At 34.7% G+C, this 22,145-nt stretch overlaps 1 protein-coding gene across 2 annotated transcripts in view; it reads right to left on the reverse strand.

Moving 5' to 3' along the window:
- FSTL5 (follistatin like 5) overlaps positions 1–22,145 on the reverse strand; it is a 685,094-nt gene that overhangs the window by 623,747 nt on the left and 39,202 nt on the right. For both annotated transcript variants that reach the window (XM_026008082.2, XM_026008081.2), the window contains exon 2: positions 12,929–13,070. In XM_026008082.2, the coding sequence (XP_025863867.1) occupies positions 12,929–13,054 (126 nt within the window). In that variant the 5' untranslated portion in view covers positions 13,055–13,070. The remainder of the gene's footprint in view (positions 1–12,928; positions 13,071–22,145) is intronic.

Consider the following 22,145-nt stretch of genomic DNA (forward strand, 5'->3'; position numbering starts at 1 on the left):
CAAATAAGACTTTTTATGACTCAAAATAGATAAAAAAAAAAATCAGAAATGTCCTAGGCAAGAGGGAGTAAAATAAGGAGGGCTTTCTGCTCAACCTTCTGCTTGCCTTCCATTTTCATGTATTATTTCTTGGTCACATTCATGTAAACATAAACTAAATGTAAAATGGAATGGAAACTAGTAATCTGATACAGTCACTCATAGAGTCTACATACTCTTTCTCTTAGTATCTCTAATACCTGATTAAGACATGTTCTCCATTCAAAGGAAAGAAATGGTTCTGTGGATAAGTAATGTCTTAATTTTTTCCATATAATATTGCTTAAACATAAATAAGCTTAATAAGTTGAAAAATTCAGAAAACAAAAAGAAATAAATGCCATCCAATTCGGCAAGGAAGTCAAACTATCTGCAGATGACATGATGCTCAATGTAGAAAACCCAAAAGATTCCACCAAAAAAAAACTGCTAGGGCTGATAAAGTTGCAGGATACAAAATCAACATACAGAAATCTATTGAATTTCTCTACACCAATAATGAAGCAGCAGAAAGAGAAATTGAGGAATAGATCACATTTACAATTGCACCCAAAACAGTAAGATTCCTAGGGATAAACCCAAACAGTAAGATTCCTAGGGAAAAACCTAACCAAAGATGTTAAAGATCTATACTATGAAAACTATCAAACACTGATGAAAGAGATTGAAGAGGACACAAAGAAATGGAAATATAGTCCATGCTCATGGATTGGAAGAACAGATATTGTTAAGATGTCTATACAACTGAAAGCAATCTATACATTTAATGCAGTCCCTATCAAAATACCAACAGCATTTTGACAGAGCTAGAACAAGCAATCCTCAAATTTGTTTGGAACCACAAAGACGATGAATAGCCAAGGCAAACTTGAAAAAGAAAAACAAAACTGGAGGCATCACAATTCCAGATTTCAAGTTATGTTCCAAAGCTGTAGTAATCAAATAGTATGGTACTGGAACAAAAACAGGCCTATAGATCAATGGAACAGAAGAGAAAACCCAGAAATGAAACTACAATTATAGGGTCCCTTAATCTTTGACAAAGCAGGAAAGAACACCCAATGAGAAAAAGACAAGTCTCTTCAACAAATTGTTCTGGGAATCCTGGACAGCAACATGCAAATGAATGAAGCTGGAGCACTTTCTTCCACCATACACAAATATAAATTCACAATGGATAAAAGACCTCCATGTGAGACCTGAAGCCATAAAAATCCTAGAGGAGAATACAGGCAGTAACCTCTTTCACGTTGGTCATAGCCTACGTACACACACACACACACACACACACAGTGGAATATTACTCACCGAGAATTAAAAAAATGAAATCTTGCCATTTGCAAAGATGCAGATGGATCTAGACAGTATTATGCTAAGCAAAGTAGGTCAGTCATAGAAAGACAAATACCGTATGATTTCACTTATATGAAGAATTTAAGAAACAAAACAAATGAACACAGGGAGGGAAAGAGAGGAAAACCAAGAAACCGACTTAATTTTAGAGAATAAACTGAGGGTTGCAGGATCGGAGTTTTGCAGGAAAGATGGGTTAAATAGGTGATGGGGACTAAGGAGGGCACAAGGTGTTATATAGAATTGCTGACTCACTATATTGTACACCTAAAACTAACATTACACTGTATGTTAACTGGAATTTAAATAAATAAAAACTTTAAAAATAAGAATTATAAAATTTACTCATATGTATTTCTCAAAAATCTATAAATCCAAAATAAACTTTAAGAATGAATGCAAAAATAAAAAAAGTCAACATTATTCAACTGATGAAACAGAATTGATACAATTAGTGATATATTACTGAAGTTATATTAACACTTGCTACATACCTATAGAACTGACAGGAATGTAGAACCCAGTAGCATTAAATATCTTTTACTTTCTTATTCTTCAAAGATGAAATAGCACATCATTTTTAAGACTTGTTAAAACTCTAATATAACATGATAAGACAAGAGACATTTTCTCATTATAATAGTTATAGGTCCTTTTATTCTTTCTTTTCCTAAGTGGAGTTTTAATTCCTTCCTGTAAATGTTATTTCTGCCATTTCTGGTTTGCATATTGTTAATCTCACAGAAGTGAGTCATAGAGGAATATACTAGGGAAATAGTATTCTAGATTTTAACTTGACTGTGACTGATTAACTTAAGTGGCTCATAAACCAACTGCAATAGATGAATTCTTAATCTGTTAACAATGAAATATGAGTGAAATAAATGTGATACTTTAAATTCTATATATTATATATTAATATATAATTATATATATAATCCTAAATACACATATATAAATATACATAGATATAAAGATCTATCTTTATATATCTGCAGATGCTTTACAATAAAATATGGCATTATTTTAGCCACATCTAATTTGTGTTAAGGGTTATAGCTTTTGATTATTATTATTTGTTTATAAACATTTATAACTCTGTCCAAAGATAGACTCCTTTTATTGTCTTCACATTGTTTTCTATGAAATCACACTAAAGACTCTAATAGTAGCTATATGTAGTTTAAAATTTTACAGTGATATAAGTATTTCCATAAAATAATCATATATTTTATAAAGAACTGAGGAAATATAAAGGACTTCAATGACTGAACCAAGAAAAGAAAAAGAAAAACAATATTACAAAATAGGCAAAATTTTTGGACACTTCATAAAACAAAATTTATGAATAATCAGTATACAAATGAAAAAAATTGTCAATGTCACTACCTGTCATCAAAAATATTCATATTAAAACTATAATAAATACCACTCTTCAGAATGGCTAAAATTAAAAACAAAGAACAGGAAAAGTTGCCATAGATGTAAAGTAGCTGGATATTTTATACATTTCTGTTGAGAATGTAAAATTGTACATCTTTTTTACAAGTGCTGGTGGTTTCTTAAGATTTATTTATTTGAGAGAGAGAGAGAATGTGAGGGGGTAGGGTAGAGGGAGAGAGAGAATCCTCAAGCCGACACCCTGCTGAGCCTGGAGCCCAACGCAGGCCAATTGCTGAGATCATGACCTGAACCAAAATAAAGAGCCAGACTGACTGAGTCACCCAGACACCCCATGGTGGTTTCTTTTTGAAGGAAAAATTCCTAATCCACTGCTAATAACTATTAACTATTAACCCAAAGAAAATGAAACTATACAACCAAAAAGACTTGTACAAGAATGTTCATAGACACTTTATTCATAAGAGTTCCAATCACGTTTCTGTTCACAGGAATATATACTATGGTCCCATTCACATGAAATTTTAGAACAGGTAAAACTATACTATGGTGAATAATATCAGAATATTAGTGGCCTCAGAGTGAATGAAGATGTCAGAGATTGCCAGGGAAGACATATGAGGGAACTTTCAGGGGGGGTGATGCCTTTGAGTATTTTGATACAATTGTATTTTGATGTTTATTGTAGAAGTGTAAACTTCTATAAAAATTCAAAAAGTAAAGATAAAAGGTTGGGCCTTTCCATTGTGCATAAATGGTATCTCAAAAGAAAAAAAAGCTCTAAATATTTAACCCTAACTAATGATGTGTACCAAAGTATTTAAGAAAATCTTAAAGTCTATAATATAATTTGAAATGAATAAAAAATAAGATAGATTAATAAATGAAAAGACAGGTGGAGATACACACAAACACTTATATATATGAGAAGCAAGCATAATAAAATATTTATCTAGGTCTTGGTTACATGGGTATTCATTGTAAAGTTCAAATTCCAAAATTTAGGAAAAAACAAATATAAGGGATACATAATTCCTTTCAAAAATTTCCTAAACCCTTACACAATGAAATGTTTATATCACTTCAAATAATATATTTTCAAACTTTACATTGTTGTATTTAATTATTTGTTTTAGTATTGTCAGAACACTTGCTTTTGTGTGTGTTTTTTATAAAAAAGTATAAACCTAATGGACACAATCTCTCGCAGAACGTTGATAGTGCAGGAGGGGGGTGTACAGACATGGGCATGCTGAACTCTTGGCTCAATTTGGATGGTAACGTACCACTGCTCTAACAGTAGCGGTGAGCAGAGCGTGACATAGGGAGCTGTGGCATCACTACGCTCTATGCCTGAAACTCACATAACGTTGGGAGTCAACCACACTCAGATACAAAAAACAAATAAAAAAGGAATTATTTTGGAAAAATAAATAAAAAAACAAAGCCTATTTTAAAAATTGAGCAAGAGCAAAAGAGGTCCCTACCTCAGGAGAAAACAAAACCCCATTGCCAGCATTTCTTAGAGCATATGTAAGCAAACTTCTGACAGAATGTTTGAAATAGACCTTTTTTGGTTCGTTATTTCTACCAGTTGTTAGTATAATGATTGACAGCCCCATCTCTGAACGGGCTGTTTGCTTAACCCACACAACTGATAAATTCTCGGTCGCTTTCAGACAGCTTGGTGACTAGTTCAACATCTCAACTGAGCCTGTTTTTCCTAGTGCCTCGACCAGCAAATATGCAGAGTCACTCCCATTTATTTCCCTGAAACTAATGTCTATGAAGCAAACTGGCTGTCCCTGTAGGCTGGTCCCCTTGCTGTATATTAAATAAAGTCTTTTCCTGTATTTTCAATCAATTCATTTGAGATGTTTACTTCAATAATCACAGGCAAACCAATACGTGTATCTAAGAACTTAATTTGAATCATTTTGCTCAGTATCTTGTGTGCAGCAGCTACTTAATACATACTTGTTGAAATAATGAGTGAATGCATGTTTTTGTTGATTAAAACGTGGACTTGAAGAAACAGGTTAATTTAAGGAAGCAATGTGTTAAAGGAAAACAAAACTGTCCTAGAAGATGGGAAATCCAGATTCTTTCTTTTTAAAAAAAATTATATTTATTTATTCATGAGAGATGGAGAGAGAGAGGCAGAGACACAGGCAGAGGGAGAAGCAGGCTCCTTACAGGGAGCCTGATGTGGGACTCGATCCTCGACCCCGGGATATGACCTGAGTCAAAGGCAGACGCTCTATCACTGAGGTACCCAGGTGCCCCAGAAATCCAGATTCTAATATTAGTTGAGCAACACCCATCTGTATGATCTTCAACAAAGAATTTTGCCCCCCAGGCCCTCGGCTTTCCTATTCCTTTTCCTCGGCTTTTCCTTTGCCAGATAGGAAAGATATATATATAAAATGAATGAAAAATATATATACATAAAATATATATATATTATATAAGGAATTGAATATTTTCGACTAATGGCTCTAAAACCCTAACTCTCAGCTCATATACAGGAACTGATGCCCCAAATAAGTAATGAGTAATATTAGTTAAAAACAACACGACACTTTTCAGTTGTGGTTTATATACCATAGGGTGTTTATCTTTTAAACATGCTGAATGCCAAGTTCATAAATCAGGATCTTTCATTTATAGTAGAGAGCTTTGCTAATTGAATTCACAATAGAATTTTAATAATGAAAGATGTACAAAACAATGTATAATTAATTTACACATTGAAGTGCTGAATGCAGATGCTAGTTTGCAATATATTAATATCAATGATTAGATAAACGTATTTTTACTTCATTCACCTGTTAACTTACAACCCTTTTTCCTACATCTACAGTTTAGTAAACTCCCATTGAACCCCTTTAAAAACAACATACCTGTATTTTGTTTTTTGAATAGGAGGTAGCCTAATGTGCTTAATTGGCAGATAATGAGGGTATACTAATAGTTTGCTTTCCTAGCAAACTAATACGATGTAGCTGACATCCTCTCCACAGAAACGGTAACAAAAGACAACTAGATCGAAAAATTTAAAGATAAGAAGGCTTTGGAAGTCAATCAAAAGAAAATGAACAGTAATGACAAACTTCTTTCAGAGCACATAGGTCCTGATATTCTGATGTTTCTTGCTCAGTAGATGGATCAATGTTCAGAAAAACAGGAGTAAAGCCATTTTTTAACTATCAGGATATTTTTTAAATTATGGTGTTGGGGGGCAGCCCGGGTGGCTCAGCAGTTTAGCGCCGCCTTCGGTCCAGGGCCTGATCCTGGAGACCCGGGATCAAGACCCATGTCGAGCTCCCTGCTTGGAGCCTGCTTCTCCCTCTGCCTGTGTCTCTGCCTCTCTATGTGTATCTCCTATGAATAAATAAATAAAATCTTAAAAACAAAAATTATGGTGTTGGATAAAAGGAAGCATTGTAATTCAAGTCACTTGAAAATCCATACCGGGGTGATAGAAAGCATGATATGTGCCCAAAGCTGATACATAAGGAGAGTTTTCTGAAATCTTGACAAGCTTGACTTTAATGTACTATATAAATTTGACTTTATTTATGTACTTTATTATACTTTGTGAATAGATGTAAATAGAATACTAAAACACCACATTTTTTAACATTTCAAAACTTTAAATCTTCAATGGAAAGTAGCTCTATTTGTTCAAGTTATAGCTACTTTTAAGGATTTACAAAAAAAATTTTAACGTAGAGTCAGAGAAGTGTAAGGGAGGATCCTTTTTGCGCACCTTCCTATACAACTATAACAGTACTGCTTCGAGAATTCATTCTTGAAAGGATCAAATGACAATTTTCTGTAGCAGGTCCACATCTTGAGAATCTTAGAAGGTGGGTACATTCCTTTGATGTTTTATTTTTGCTAAGCAAAAGGATTCAGTCCTCTGCATGCCAATTTTCCCCCAGTTTCTCAAATATACTCTGGTTTGAAAGAACAAACATGCAAGCAACAAAGCCAGAGCTGAGTGAAATATTTCTTTCCCCTTAAAGTTCAAGAAAGGACAAAGTTAATCAGGTAAAAGGTAGGATGAAGCCTTAACCGTGTACTTGGTGCACACAGCATTAATTTTGGTTTTAGATAGATACACTTGATGGTAACTCTAACCTCCTGTTAAAGATGGTCTTTTCCATGTGCATTGGGAGACAATCTCCACGGTGCCTCATGTTTCTCAGGCCTCCTGAACAGAGACACTGACTGCCATTTGCTCTGGACTAGCTCTTCAAGGATATTTGGATAAAAAACTGCCTTGAAACTTAGAGATAATGTCTCTCTTGAGAGCAAAGAGCAAGTGTGTTAACAGCCTTAGAGGAGAGAGATTGCATCTCCAGTCACAGCAAAGGGCAGGAATACTTACTGTCCGGTATAATAAAAATAATGTGTGCTTCTGGTGCAAAGAACAGGCAGGCTTACAGCCCATACTATAGAACTGGTGTCCTTCAACTCACAGATCTTCCCATTAACAGTCCCTGTGGTATGTGCTGGTTTAACCTGGTCCTATTTATAGTGCCCTGTGGAAATCAGGCTCTGGGAACTAGCTCAGTTAACACTGGAATTTTAGCTCAGTTAACACTGGAATTTCATTTCTGAGAAATAAAATTTCAAAATGTTCTTATTTTTCAAACGTGATTTCCTTGATTAGAAAAAAAATCTTAGATTTATTAATAATATTCAGCCATGATGATGACTATGGAATAAATATATCGATATATTAGTTAGCATAGTATTTATTTATTTTAAAGATTTTATTTATTTATTCATGAGAGACACAAGAGAGAGGGGCAGAGACATAAGCAGAGCAAGAAGCAGGTGCCCCATGGGGAGCCTGATGTGGGACTTGATCCAGGACCCGGGATCATGACCCAAGCCAAAGGCAGATGCTCAACCACTGAGCCACCAGGAATCCCAATTAGTATAATCTTCAATATTTAATGAATTATTTGACCAGTTCTCCACTCCCTTTATCACCAACATTTTTGCTCTTAGATAGAGTGTTAAATTGCTTCCTGACCTCCACAAAATATATTAACATTTTAAGGGTGTTCCCTTGAACATGCTGCAAGCAGTCAGATATTTCAGATGGGATGGCAAAATTTTTCCTCAGTCAGGAAATAATGCTCCTGGGTTTGCCTGAAGGTTTCCAGCCTCTAAGCAGTCATGGTTTTGATGTGTTGTTTAACATTTGTCTCCTTTCCTAGAGTTCTCTTTTGCTACTCTTCACCAATCCACAGCTATCTTTTTTTATACCAAAAGTCAGAAATCGTCTCCCACAAATGATGTTTTTGAATTATATTGCACTATGGTGCATAGCAACACTCTCTGGACTTACTAAATTATGCCAACTCTTTGTCCATTTGCACAGTAACTACTCTCATAGACAAACATTTTGATTTAGGAGGTAAGGGAGTCATAAGCCACTTTGGGTTTGCGGGGGTAGCTTTGTACCATAAAGCTGGACATGGCACTCTCTGGTTTCACATAAAGATGTAAGAATTTTAAGATCTCTGAGTGGTCCCATTAGCTATCCTCAAAGAACATTCCTATTGTCCTCCTAAGATGTTCCTTCAAGCCTGACTTTGATTTCGAGTAGCAGCAAACAATGCAACAATGTGATCAGAGCTGTAGGCAAGAAAAGGCACGTAAGATAGGGTACTGTGCCTAACAGGGTTTAGAGCCTACCAATTAGAGCCTACGGCATTATGTTAGAATATCATTAGGGCTTGCATATGACAGGGGCATAAATACAATAGGAAGTTACAGTGTGATGGGAAATTATGAGCCAGCAAGAAGTAGAGACAAGGAAGAAACAGAGAAAAGAGTGTAAGAAAAATCCCAAGAGTGGAAATGAAACAAGAAGCCAAAATGGAACAGAAAAAGCAGCCCAGGATTTCCGACTCTGTGATAGGAGTAGAAGTTCTCGTTCTGTCTTTATTGGTGAGGATCGGCTGCGGTCATGGGGAGGCGATAAACAACTCCCAAGTCTCAGTGGTTTAAAACAAAAGTGTTTTGTTTTGTTTTTTCTCTCTCTCTCATTTCACATTTCAAGACAAACACTAATTGCCTGGGTGTTTTACTCATCCTGGTTATCTAGAAATTTGGGGTGATTAAGCAACCACCACCTTGAACAGATGCTGTTTGTAAATGCTAGGGGAAAAGAGAGTTCGGGAACACTTTAAAACTGGAATCACATGGTTCAGCCCAGATGCATTCTATAGCACTTAACTCATTGGCCAGAACTAGACACACAGTCTCATCTAACCACAGAGGGACGTGAAATCCAACCTTCCTGCCCTGTGATCGGAATGTGGGGAGAATAGGAAATACGTGGTACCCAGGTCAAATTACTACAAAAAGTTTTCATTATGTACTCTGCATCAAGCTATTTAGTCTGTGTATTAAATCCTAAATCCTTTCTCCTAACTTTCTAGGTATGTGGCATTAAAAATTACTATACATTTGTGAACTCCAGTTTCCTCAACTATGGAATAACAATAAACCACTTATTACATAGGAATATACAACGATTAAATGACCTAATGTATAGAATAGAACTACTAAACCCCCACATTTGATGTGTTCCATAAATTCCTGTTGGATAAACACACAGTTGAAATACATGATCAGCTCCTTCAGACATACTGTGACTATAATTACAATTTCTATAAATGGCATGATGAATTTATATGGTTCTCATATTTATCTTGAGACTCAGACAAATATGTTTTCAATCAGTTATGCATACATATATTTGTTAATGATATAAATATGTACACATATATTTATATTTAAATCTGTAATATTTCTATGTAATCTGACAAATAAATGACATTTCACTTTTTGTTCCCCAGAGAGGATTCTTTATACAGTGGCACGCAAACATTTGGTAAACATGAGTTCTAAACAAATAGTTGTTCATACTCAAAGTACTGACACCTCTCTGGTGGAAAATATCTAATATATCTCAAAATTTATCACACATATTATTTTATTGTTTCTAGTCAGTAAATATATTGAACACAGTGAGGCCTAACCCAAAAAATGAAAATATTATCCATCCCTAAGCCTTACAGAAATATAGGCATTTATATTCTTTGCAGTTTAAATAAAATGGAAGGTTAATAAATAACAAATAATAGGAAATTAATGTATGTAATGCTATTAAAATAATTTTTAAAACATTTTATTAAGTATTCTCTGTTGATTTTGCTCTCATGAGCAGAAAAATACCTAATTAATTTACTAATTATAATTAACTATATAATTATGTATCACATATATATGATATACGCATATCATATATATATGATTTTAGCCCTATTCTAGTCAGCAGATGGAATCATTCATTCAATATATATTTATTAAGTGTTGACTATGTGCCTAACACAATTCTAGGTGCTATAGTATAGCATGATGAATAGTAGTTCACATCATAATGGAAGGAAATATCTAAATTATACATATTTATACATAAAATCATATATATATATATATATACACACATATATATATATTACATCACAAATGGTGAAAATACATTTTAAAATGGGAGGTAAGAAACACCTGTGACTGTTCCATTTTTAATTATGGTTTGGGAAAGCCTTACCAATAGATGCAACTAGAATGGGAATCGGTGGAAAAAGGATGACAGGTCATTTCTGGGATCCAAATAATGATTGATTCAAATAGAAATAAAGGCTATAATGGTATTAATTATCAAGATCTTGGGGAAATAAAGGCACTTCCCTGTGGTTGGGTGGGGATGTTGCTAGTGAGCACAAATTACTTGGTAAGGTTTTGACAGGGACTTGTAAAACTCAGAGTGCTTCTTTCTCCTGTCAAGCAAACGCTTTCACAAATACACACACACACACATACACACTCACAAATAACTTTTATAGTTTAATTTTACCTCAGTCCTAAGTCATTTGAAAATTAGGTATTACTAACATTCTGCATCTCTGTTTTTAAATATCAGTAATCATATATTATCTGTAACTATTTAGGTGTGAGACTCAGAGAAATGGAAAAGATTGGAAGGTAACTTTGACTATTTTTGGTGATTATTAGTGTTTCTAAAATAGGCTTAACTCATTGTGTTGTTTCTTTTCTTTAAAGGTTTACTAAATCTCACAGCAAAGCATGATAAATAATTTATCTTCAACATCCAAACTTAATTCAAAATGGTTTGTTTATAAATGTACACTGACATATAAAAACCTGTCGTATTATAGTTAGCCGAAGAACAATAAAAACAGCATAGCCATGCATTCTACTGGCCATTTTTCTGCCATGGAGTCAATTAAATAGTATCTATTATGTTCATAGCTCCAGGAATGAAAGGATTAGAAAGGCATAGTTTCTGACCTCAAGACATATAACGTGGGGTAGATAAACAGCACAGAATAAATATTCACTGGTATTAACAAAATGAGCTAATACATTGTATTAATAATATGTTTTGAGAGTATTCACAAAGGAGTTATTCTCTCTATGCTTTAGACTAGGATAAAAACTGAGTTTTTGTGACATACGGGACACAAATGATAATTGAAAGATAGTGAAACAAGATCAATTATCAACAATGATTTTTAACACTGAAGTACATTTCCACTTTTTACTTATTTTATTGTTTCTGGCTATCAAACCTATATTGAATGTTACCCTAGTCAATTAATATATTTAACAACTGTATGCATTCATAAAATCCCTTAACAACTCTAGAAATTCTGATTTTTCATATTTAAAATGAAAAGATACATCTTTAGAAGATTGTTTTGGAGATTAAATAAAAGACTACATTTAAGAGTTTACTGCATGGTCTGGCACATAAAAATCCCAGTCAACGTTGGTGGTTTTATCAAAATCTTATAATATTATGAAAGAATTTCAGCAAGACTATATACAACGTATACAGATGCAGTGTAAATATGTGTGTGTTTCTACAAGTATACAACCCAGGTCTGAACAGGGCAGGTCTACTTACACACAATTTTAAAAATTAATCTAGTACTATACTGTAAAAGTATTTTTTCTTCCTTTAAATTTTTAATAACATTTTAATGTAATTACATAAATAATTCTCACATTACTTTATCATGAGAATATAGTATATAACACATATACAAAATACGTGTTCTTTGATAGTTTATATTATCAATAAGGCTTCAGTCAACAGTAGGTTACTAATATTTAAGATTTTAGGGAGTCAAAAGTTATGCATGGATTTTTGACTATACAAAGGTCAGCACCCCTAACACATATGCTATTCAGGGGTAAACCGATTTATATTTATTTCAAGGTTTGTTTATTTATTTTTGAGACAACATAAGAAAATCTTAAATGTATATTTTTTTACCATAATTAGCATGTTAGTTTTTGTCTTGTTTTCTACTTTCTATGAAAATCAAAATATATTATAAACTTTTAATTTGATTGAATAAGAACTTACTTTAGCATTAAAGTTGCTCTAGTATTAAAATAAAAACACTAGCTTAATTAGTGTAACTACATAATCTATATGATTTATAGTATGCCTAAATGTCAATTTATTTTATACTTGAAAATATTTAACATAGGGAAGTGAAGTATTTCCCCAATATTAAAGAACTTAAAGTTATGATTTGTATGAAATTAAAATGTCTAATTAGATTTCTATAAATACTAATTCTTTGCCAACCTATACATCTCCAGCTGGTATAAACATCTTTTTCTGTTTACTTTTATTGCAAGTTAAAAAACATAACACTTATGCTTTAATTTTAAAAGTTTTAAACTTAACGTGGGAATAACAGAAACTAGTTGATGAAGTCTTAACATATTTACTTATTTTTATAAGTCTATTACTATGACAATGTAAACTTTAATGATTTTTTTCAATGAGCCCTCTCTGTACTTTGTCAAAAAATATTTAATTTCAAAAATTGTAAATTTTCAAATTACTACCATTTCATGTTTTAAAATGTGCACTTTTATATGGAAATTATATTCTGAAGGCATTACTGAACTAAGTGCTCCTAGGTGTATAATAAAGCAGACACCTAGTAGTTTAGTTCATAACTGCTAGGCACTGTGAGCAAATTCAGAAGGGTGACTGTACCTTGTGTCGCAATCTTATTAGAGGTTGGTAGGATTTAAGGCCATATCCTGCTTCTTTGGTTGGCCTTCCTTCTGACTCCAGAAAAATTAATCCAAGAACCAAGACAGCTGACCAGCACTTAAACATTCTTATTGCTTTTCACCTGTGAAAATCAGCATTACAAGTAATCAGAAAATGCATTATATATTGGGAAAAAATGCATCAGGAAATATTCAACAGTGCATAGAAATCTCCACATATCTAATCAAAATGAGTGGGTAATTGCCAAGTGAATCCGTAATAGGTTAGCATCTCCAAATAAAGATTATGATCCCCTTGATCATAACAAACACTGTTTTTTTTTTTCACTCATCTAGCCTTACACAGCATTAAAAACGTAGATATAAACCCCAATCAAAATGTATTAAGGAGAATTAATTAAAACCAAGTTGAAAGAAAATGAAAAACAAAACAAAACAAAAACAAAAACAAAAAACAACTGAACTTCAAACCATGGCTAATTTTCTAAGCATTCATATTAAGTACGATTATCAACATACTTATAAATTTTGAACTCCTCTTTAAGTACATTTGCTGAATAACACTTAATAAAACTATAGTTATTATAATTCACTAGTAAAGACTGCGGAGAGTTTGATAAGGTGGTCTTCTCTGGGAGGCACTTAATGAGCTGAGGTTCAACAATTATGCAGACAGTTATACTGAGTTATGAATGCATTTTTCCAATACTATCTAAAAGAATATTTTCTAGAAAACTTCTTAGTAAGTGCCTTAAATTTAAGCCACATGAGTCTATCCACTGCTCTATGTCTTTGAATACAGCAGAGAAATTATAAAATGCCATAAATTTATGATCATATAAATTCTAACCCCTCTTCCAAACAAACAAATCTATGCTTTAAATATATATATATATATATATTTTAATTTATTCATAAGAGACACAGAGAGAGGGAGGCAGAGACATAGGCAAAGGGAGAAGCAGGCTCCCTGCGGGGAGGCCAATGTGGGACTCAATCCTGGGACCCCAGGATCACACCCTGAGCCAAAGGCAGATGCTCAACCCGCTGAGCCATCCAGGTGTCCCACAAATCTATGCTTTGAATTAAACTATAACTCACCTTATAATTTTAACCAACGCATCTTTGCCCCTATTGTGACAATAGAGGAGCTCTTTCTCCTCTTCTCTACTCTATTCTGTACATCTGACTTCTTGAGAAACTTACCCAATGAATTAACCCTGCTAGTTACTGTCTAAACTTCCCCACTTAGTTATTAACTTCCATCTTTAAAGATACTCTAATCACCCAGGTTTTAAGATAATTTCTCTCCTTTACTTTCTGAATTTTCGGAAAGAGTTGTGTATCTCTCTTAATTTTTGAACCTAGTTCACTCAAGCATGCTTCTACCCCTATTGCTCTATCAAAGTAACATTCCTTTTTTTTTTTTTCAAGAACTGGTCACTTGGAGTTTAAGACACCCCTCTCTTCAGTTTTTGTAGAATTTATGAAAATTTCTCAGCCCTTTTGCAGGTTCATGTCACTCCTTTGCTTCACCATTAAAAGTTATAGTTTATCCAATCTCATTCTTAGCCACATGCCTGTTCTATTTATCCAGTCCAGACATTCCACATCATCTATGGTTTTAATTACAGCTAACTCCTGCTTTTCAAAAGTTCACATTAGACCACTTTGCTTTCATGGAACACCTGCATTAGTACCTGTTTTCACTAAGAGAAATATGAAAAGGATTTTGCTTTCACAAAAAGAAGTTTAAAGAGGAAACAGTGTTCTGCATTTGTTTTGCATTAGCCCTTAAGGAAGCAGCCCGCCTGGGGGCATGGAATAGTGAGTGGTTCCGCCAAGCCCCTTCCCTGGGAACTACATCCAGCATTTCAGTACCAAGGCCCCAGGGCTTTTGAAGTGTCCCTGTGAGCATCTGTGCTTTGTCTTGATTTATTTTGTGCAGCTAAGGTAACAGAAAACCCTGAGAGGGCTTATTTTGGGGGTCATGAGAACACTTAAGAAATTTTCCACGTAAATTAATGGTAACTGCTTCTTTGTTTTATGCTGTTTGGGGCTTATGGAAGATTTCATAGGAATGTTATACTTTCTGATAGTGGCGGGGGGGGGGGGTTGGGGGGATGGGAGGGGTGGGGGGGAGGGGGCTTTATATCATTGCTTCTCATCCAGTCTCCAGATTAAGACAGCCTATGGGGCGCCTGGGTGGCTCAGTGATTGAGCATCTGCCTTCGCCTCAGGTTGTGATTCCGGGCTCCTGGGATCCAGTCCTGCATCTGGCTCCCCACAAGAAGCCTGCTTCTCCCTCTGCCTATGTCTCTGCCTCTCTCTCTGTGGCCTCTCACAAATAAATAAAAATAAAATCTTAACAAAAAAAAAAAAAAGCCTACTTAACAGCTCCACATGTATATTTCAAAAGCAGCTCATGGTATACAAACCCCACATAATGTAATGCTTTCCCAGATTTTCTTTCATCCATTTAATCAAGCCAGAAACAAAAGGAGACAACTTTGTGTCCCATACCTTTCATATTAATTATTTTTTAAAGATTTTATTTATTTATGAGAGACACAGAGAGAGAGAGAGAGAGAGAGGCAGAGGCACAGGCAGAGGGAAAGGCAGGCTCCATACAGGGAGCCCGACGTGTGCCTCGATCTTGGGACCCTGGGATCACGACCTGAGCCAAAGGTAGATGCTCAACCACTGGGCCACCCAGGCGTCTCTCATACCTTTCATATTAAAACCCTTCCTAAGTTCTGTTAGTTCTGCCTTCAAAATATATTTCCCAAACAACAGTTTTTTTTTTTTTTCCCATCTACTGTCACAACTCTAGTTCAGCTCTCAGCACCACACTCCCCACACTTCCCCGAGCACATCCTTACTGGCCATCCACGTTCATGCATATGTGTACCTTGAATCATTCCCTGAGCAATAGCCTACATGATCATGTCAAATGCAAATACCATGACATCATTGCCCTTGTTAATAAATTTAGGATATACTCCTTTACCCTTAAGATAAAAACCAAAATCCCTGACATACCCTACGGGTGCCCACAGAGTCTAGGCTCTGGATGCTTTTCTCTTCCTCTAAGAACTGCTGTCCAGCCACACTGACTTTCATTCAGTTCTCTGAACTTGGTGCATTCTCACTAGGTGACTTTTGTACACTATTTTCATCACTTGAGATACACCTTCCCTGGGACACCTGGGTGGCTCAGTGGTTGAAAGTCTGCCTTCAGCTCAGGGTGTGATCCCAGAGATCAAGTCCCACATCTGGTTCCCTGCAGGGAGCCTGCTTCTCCCTCTGCTTGTGTCTCTGCCTCACTTCACTCTCTGTGTCTCTCATGAGTAAATAAATAAAATCTTAAAAAAAAAAAAAAGGAAAGAAATCCACCTTTTCCACCCCCATTTATCACCGAAGACCTTCACATATCAAACATATCCCTTAAGAACCTTTCCCTATAACACCAAGCTTGAGTTACATTTCTTAGTTACTCATGCTTATAAGTGAGTTTTCCTTCATTTCAGAGCAACCATTTGTAATTATATATCGTTAAAATGATTAGTTGAATAATTGTGGCCTGCTTCTCTACATTATCTATCAGTCTTCTCCTTCAAACTGCATGAATACAGGGATCTGGGTGGGTTTTTTTTTTTTTTTTCCAGCATTATATCATCTGAGCCTAGCAAATTGTCTGGTACCTACTAGATACTCAATAAATGAATGCATAAATGAATGTCATCCTGCATTCAACAGAAGAAAAAAAAAGATTGTGTTTTCTTGCATTCTGATGATATTGAATGCAATTCCTATTTCACTACCGCTACAAAACATCTGAAAACTAAACCAGAAAACTAAATAATTTCATTTGCAATCCATCCCTTTGCTGTCATTTTGATGTATAGTCTAATACTTCTCTCAGAGGTAAATATTTGTTTATAAGACAACTGGATGGAATATTTTAAATCCAAGATAGAGCCCAAGAATAAAGCAAACCGGATCAACTCAGCCAAAGGGATATTTTCTAAAGGTTCTGAATACTATGTGTTCCTTCGTTTGTCAAACAGAAGCAGGAGGAAAGAGGCACAGCAACAGCCTTGTGTCATCATGACAGGCTAAAGGTTGGATCATAAATTTCTCAAACTGCTCACTTAAGGGTTTCTTCTCTTTTTCTGTCCTTTCTCTCTCACATACACATCCACACGCTCAATCACACACACGTATTCCACATAACTACAAATATTTCATATACTATAAGATACACATTAAATGAACAATTAATTTTAATAGGTGACCAAAAATTTTACAAATCTTGAGAAAACTTCCATACATTGATAATTAGATCAATAATCTCCTGAAATATTTTCTCTGCTAAAACGCAATACACTAGGATTCTCTGCTTTAAGAAATTTCACCAAATGTTGGTTACAACAGTCAACACGTAAATCTTCAGCGCCTTATATACAACTTATTTATACCGCTTTCTCATATTATTAACTATGATGATTTTTTTCATTGATAGTCCTATAATTTTCAAGTCTAAAATTTATTAATACCAAGTTATACAAAACTTGAAAACAGAAAAATAAAAATATAAATGCTTAATCTCAGAAAATGCTATCAGACAACTGGAGTGATTTACTTGGTATCACAAAGAAAATGAAACAATTCATATTAAAAGTCAGATACCGGGGCACCTGGGTGGTTTGGTCAGCCACGCATCCAACTGTTGTTGGTTTTGGCTCAGGTCATGGTCTCAGGGTCATGAGATCAAGCCCTGAGTGGGCTCTGAGTCTGCTTGAGATTCTCTGTCTCTCCCTCTCCCTCCGCTCTCCCCTCCCTCCACTCTCTCATAAATAAATAAATGAATAAGCAAATAAATAAATAAATATAATCTTTTTAAAAAGGTCAGATATTTTATTTTTGAGAAATCTGATTTCTATTGTAGATAGGTGTTGGCCTTACCAGTGAGTGTTAGACAAAGAAACCAGTTTCTGCATTGATCTTCTGTGAATGTCTACCTTGCAAGATTTTCTCCATTAAGATATTACTAAGAAAAATAACTGAATCCCATTATATAGCTATCAATTAGCAATCTAAATAAAAAGATATTTCTTGATGGATGCTTAGAAAATAATTATCATTTTATTTATCTTCAGCTACAGATTCCAAAGATGTCATTAGCATGTCTTTAAAAGTTCACTCATCCACAGAAGGTGTTCTAGAGATTGTAAATCAGTAGTAATCGATCCCATGATACACTGACTCATGATCTCACTTTCTCAGTACTGTAACCTCTGACAACCTGTTAGATTTTCATAATTAATTGGCAGTTTGTTGATAGCTCAATAAGAACACTGAAAAGCATGTGACTAAAACAAACCAGCTGGAACAGATGGTGCAATAATGATCCTATGACTTTTCCCTTGCAACCTCAACATTTATATAGAAGCATCAGAAAACAACCTCATTATTAACTTAGAGAAAACAAAATGTTTACAAATCTAAAAAGTATCTGCTTAACATCAGATGTAACAAAGTTAGACCTGAAAAAGGTAAGGGGAATGGATAAAGGTTTCTCTTGTTCAAAAAATAATATTTTTCTCTGAATCAAACTATTTTATTCGCCATATGGTGTAACATGCTGTGCTGCTTATGGCAGTAGGATTTAGAGTAGTTACATGATTTAGTAGATTCAAATTTCAGGGATTTTGATTTGTTTACACATTCTCTAGAATCTCACCTCACTTGGGAAAACAAACTAAGAGTGTTAAAGTATTGCCTTAGGAACAAAATAAAGCATTTGAGATGGGGAAGGAAGCTGGTATCATGCCTATGAATGAAAAGATTGTCAAGATGAAGCAAATCCCCACCATTATCTAAAGTTGCAGGGAAGTCAAGTATCTGAGGCTTTCACCTGGACAACCCTCACTGCTTCTCACTCCAGCCGAGACAAATACTATAGGTCTTCCAAGATAGCTCCGGTCACTTCCTTTGTCAAATCTTCCATCAATTTCACATGGACTTGGCTGCTCTCTGCTACAATTTTAACATAGCTCCCTTCAGTGTCTTTTCAACCTTGCACTGTGATTATTGACTTAAGAAGGCTAATATCCTTATACAGATATAGAAGGAGGTACTAAACTGGTTCTATCACAAACTCAGAGTTTCTTAACTTCCACAGACCTCTCTTTGTTCTCTTTGGTAATAGGGAAGTGGCCTAAATGATTACCGATGCCTTTTTCCTTTTTGTTATTCAATAATTCTATGAGACAGGGAGATTGACTTCTCACCTACCTTGTGTCATATAGTATAACCTAAGCAAAACCAATCGCACTACTTGCACCTCATCTGTAGGAAGGGATTCATGACCCTATGCAGTCTAGCATTTGTACCAGATTTTCCCTTCTGTGTAGATCAATAAATCTAGATAAAGATCAATAAATCTGGATAAGGATATGGGGAAGAACAGGTTTGAGGGAGAAAACTATTAGTCCTTTTTTGAGAAGCCTTTTGGTAGTCCTACTAGAGATGCTACATAGTCACTGGGATATAGGAACCTGAAGTTCAGCAAATACATATGGGCTAGATACACCTATTTGGAATTCTTAGCATTTATATGCCATCTAATCAAGGTGTGAGATGGGAAGAGGTTGGACTAAGCTCTCAGACAGGTTTAGTCAAAATGGAAGAGTAAATGCTACTAGGAGGTAGAGCAAGTGAAAAGGTGAAGTTTTAATTTTGGAGAAAAAGATGGATGGAAATTTCCATCGAAATTGAATGACTGGAAGCTCTTATCATCTGGCATGCTATATTTTTACTGGTTTGTTTATTCTGTTTCCAACCAGAATGTTAGCTCCATAAAGACAGGACTTTGTTAATTACCTGTGTGAATTAGAGCAGTCCCTGGCATACAGCATGAGCTCAATAAATATTTTTAGATAGATAAATGAATGAATAAATTAATGGCGATCAGTAATTAATTTGAAATAGTAGGTGTACATTAAGGGGTTCTTAATATTCTTCATGTAATTGAAAATATTCATTAAAACTGACTATGAAATCAATCTAGAATTCCAGTTGCTGTTATTACAAAAAGCTTTTCTTTTATACCTGGATCAAAACCAGGTTTTCAGTGGAAGTTCCTGTGGAAAAGCCTCCCTTGTCAAGGACTGACAGTCTTCTCATTCCCTTAGCTCAGCTGAAATTGGAAGGACTGGAAAGACTTGTTTTACATCATCTATCAGGCAAATCTGTTGGGGTAACTGTTTTTATCTTTTGACCTGCTTTAACTTCACACCCACTACATTGAACACTGTGTTTGAGTTCTAATTTAATAGTTCTCTTAGGGAAAAAAAAATTTCCAAAAATCTACTTTCATTATGGGCAGTGGATTCTCCCTATTACAGAACCAGATTCTTTCCATCTAGCAGCTGATTATCCTCATCAGAGCAATGGATTCTCCTAATCAATGTCCTGTCTTCAAATGTTCATTCTAATAAGCATAATTAACAGCAATAAGAAAACAGCTAGGAGTCACAGCCTTCATGTCGTAGAACCATACTAGAGAGCAGCAAAGAGAAAATAGATCGCGCATATCCTACTAGACATATTAGGATGGTACCTTACAGGATTAATTATCCAAAAACATTTCCTGATAGGTATTATTACTTATATTGAACTAAATATAAAGAAAGAGAAACTTATCAGGATAAAGTTTCCATGTTAAGAAAGCTGGTTATTGTCAAAACTGGTATCTGAACCCAAGGCTGACTCCACTCACATTTGACCCATGGTTCTATTATATAATTCTACTTTTAACACACACATAATGATGCAGATATAGATGAAAAGCCTGAACAAGAAGTAGTCATAAACAGCAAACATCTACTTATTCATGCTGAATACTACTGGAAGAGAGAATCTTTAGCTTACATTCACTTTGGATCAATGTGATTGAAAATACAATAAACAAACAGTAATCATGAGAGAGCAATGGCTATGTGACCTCTATGTCTCCTGCCTGGGTAAGTGTCTTTAAATTCTATGTGGACACATACAAAAGCATGGAAACTTCTTTAGTTCTTAATCCTGTCTCATTGGTTCATACTGTGAAAGAGAGAGAAAAACTTTTAAATGTAATACTTTTTGTTGAAAGATTAGAACATGTGCAGTACCCCTTTTCCTTAAAATCTGAGATAGGGATAGAATTATAATTGCTAAATAATAAGAATTATGACCATTAAATTAATTTAACTTTCAAAGAAGGAGGAACTTTTATTTCAATGACATCTGAGTCATTAATTTTGTTGAACAAAACTGTCCAGATTCTAACCAATTATACCTTTCAATAGCCAGCTTAATTTGAAAAAGAAAGAAGCTAAATATAGATAAAATATATTCATTGGCATTTTGGAAGGACTGCAGTGTGAAATGTATAATAATTTAAGCCTGCATTAGGAGAAAGTATTCACACTGAATTCCATTTAAATTTAAAAAAAAAAAAAAAAGATACATGTACTCCGCTTTAAATAAATGAAAATCCCACATTATGAAAAGCATGTTGGGTGGTAAATATTTGTTTTCTAAAACCATCTTTGCTGTACAAAACTATTTATGCTGCAGTTATATTAACTCCTCTGGTGCACTAAAAACATTTTTTAAATTAAAAAAATTAACTACAATATGGAACACAGGATGGCAGAACTGAAAATCATATTAGAGACCTAGTGTAACCCCTTCTTTTTATATGGGAAGAAGATGACAAGCACAGGAATAACAGGTGCACCTACGATGAAGGTAGTCATAGGCCTGGAATGTCACTATCCCGATTCCGAATATACTACTTTTCTTTTAAATGCTACAGCACATCTGACTAGAAGCCATTCACTATGGAAAGAAAGGACACACGTGTACAGATGCTTTAAGTGTCTAAGGCACTATTTAGAAACCGCACCTCTGTGAAGTCCAGCAACTCCGTATTTACTACCCACTAGCGTTTCCAAAAGCCAACAGAAAAGACATCAGCGTCACCGTCTCTTCAGAATCATATTGCTTACGTGCAATTTTCAGAAAAAAAATTTTGTATATTTGTGTTATCGCAATGATCTTCACTGGGAAGACAGTCATATATAGCTACGGTTAAAGTCACATATGTGGTTACAGCAGTGCTTAGGTAACTATAGTTATACAAT

This window comes from Vulpes vulpes, chromosome 10 (assembly GCF_048418805.1).
Source record: "Vulpes vulpes isolate BD-2025 chromosome 10, VulVul3, whole genome shotgun sequence".
Lineage (NCBI taxonomy): Eukaryota > Metazoa > Chordata > Mammalia > Carnivora > Canidae > Vulpes > Vulpes vulpes.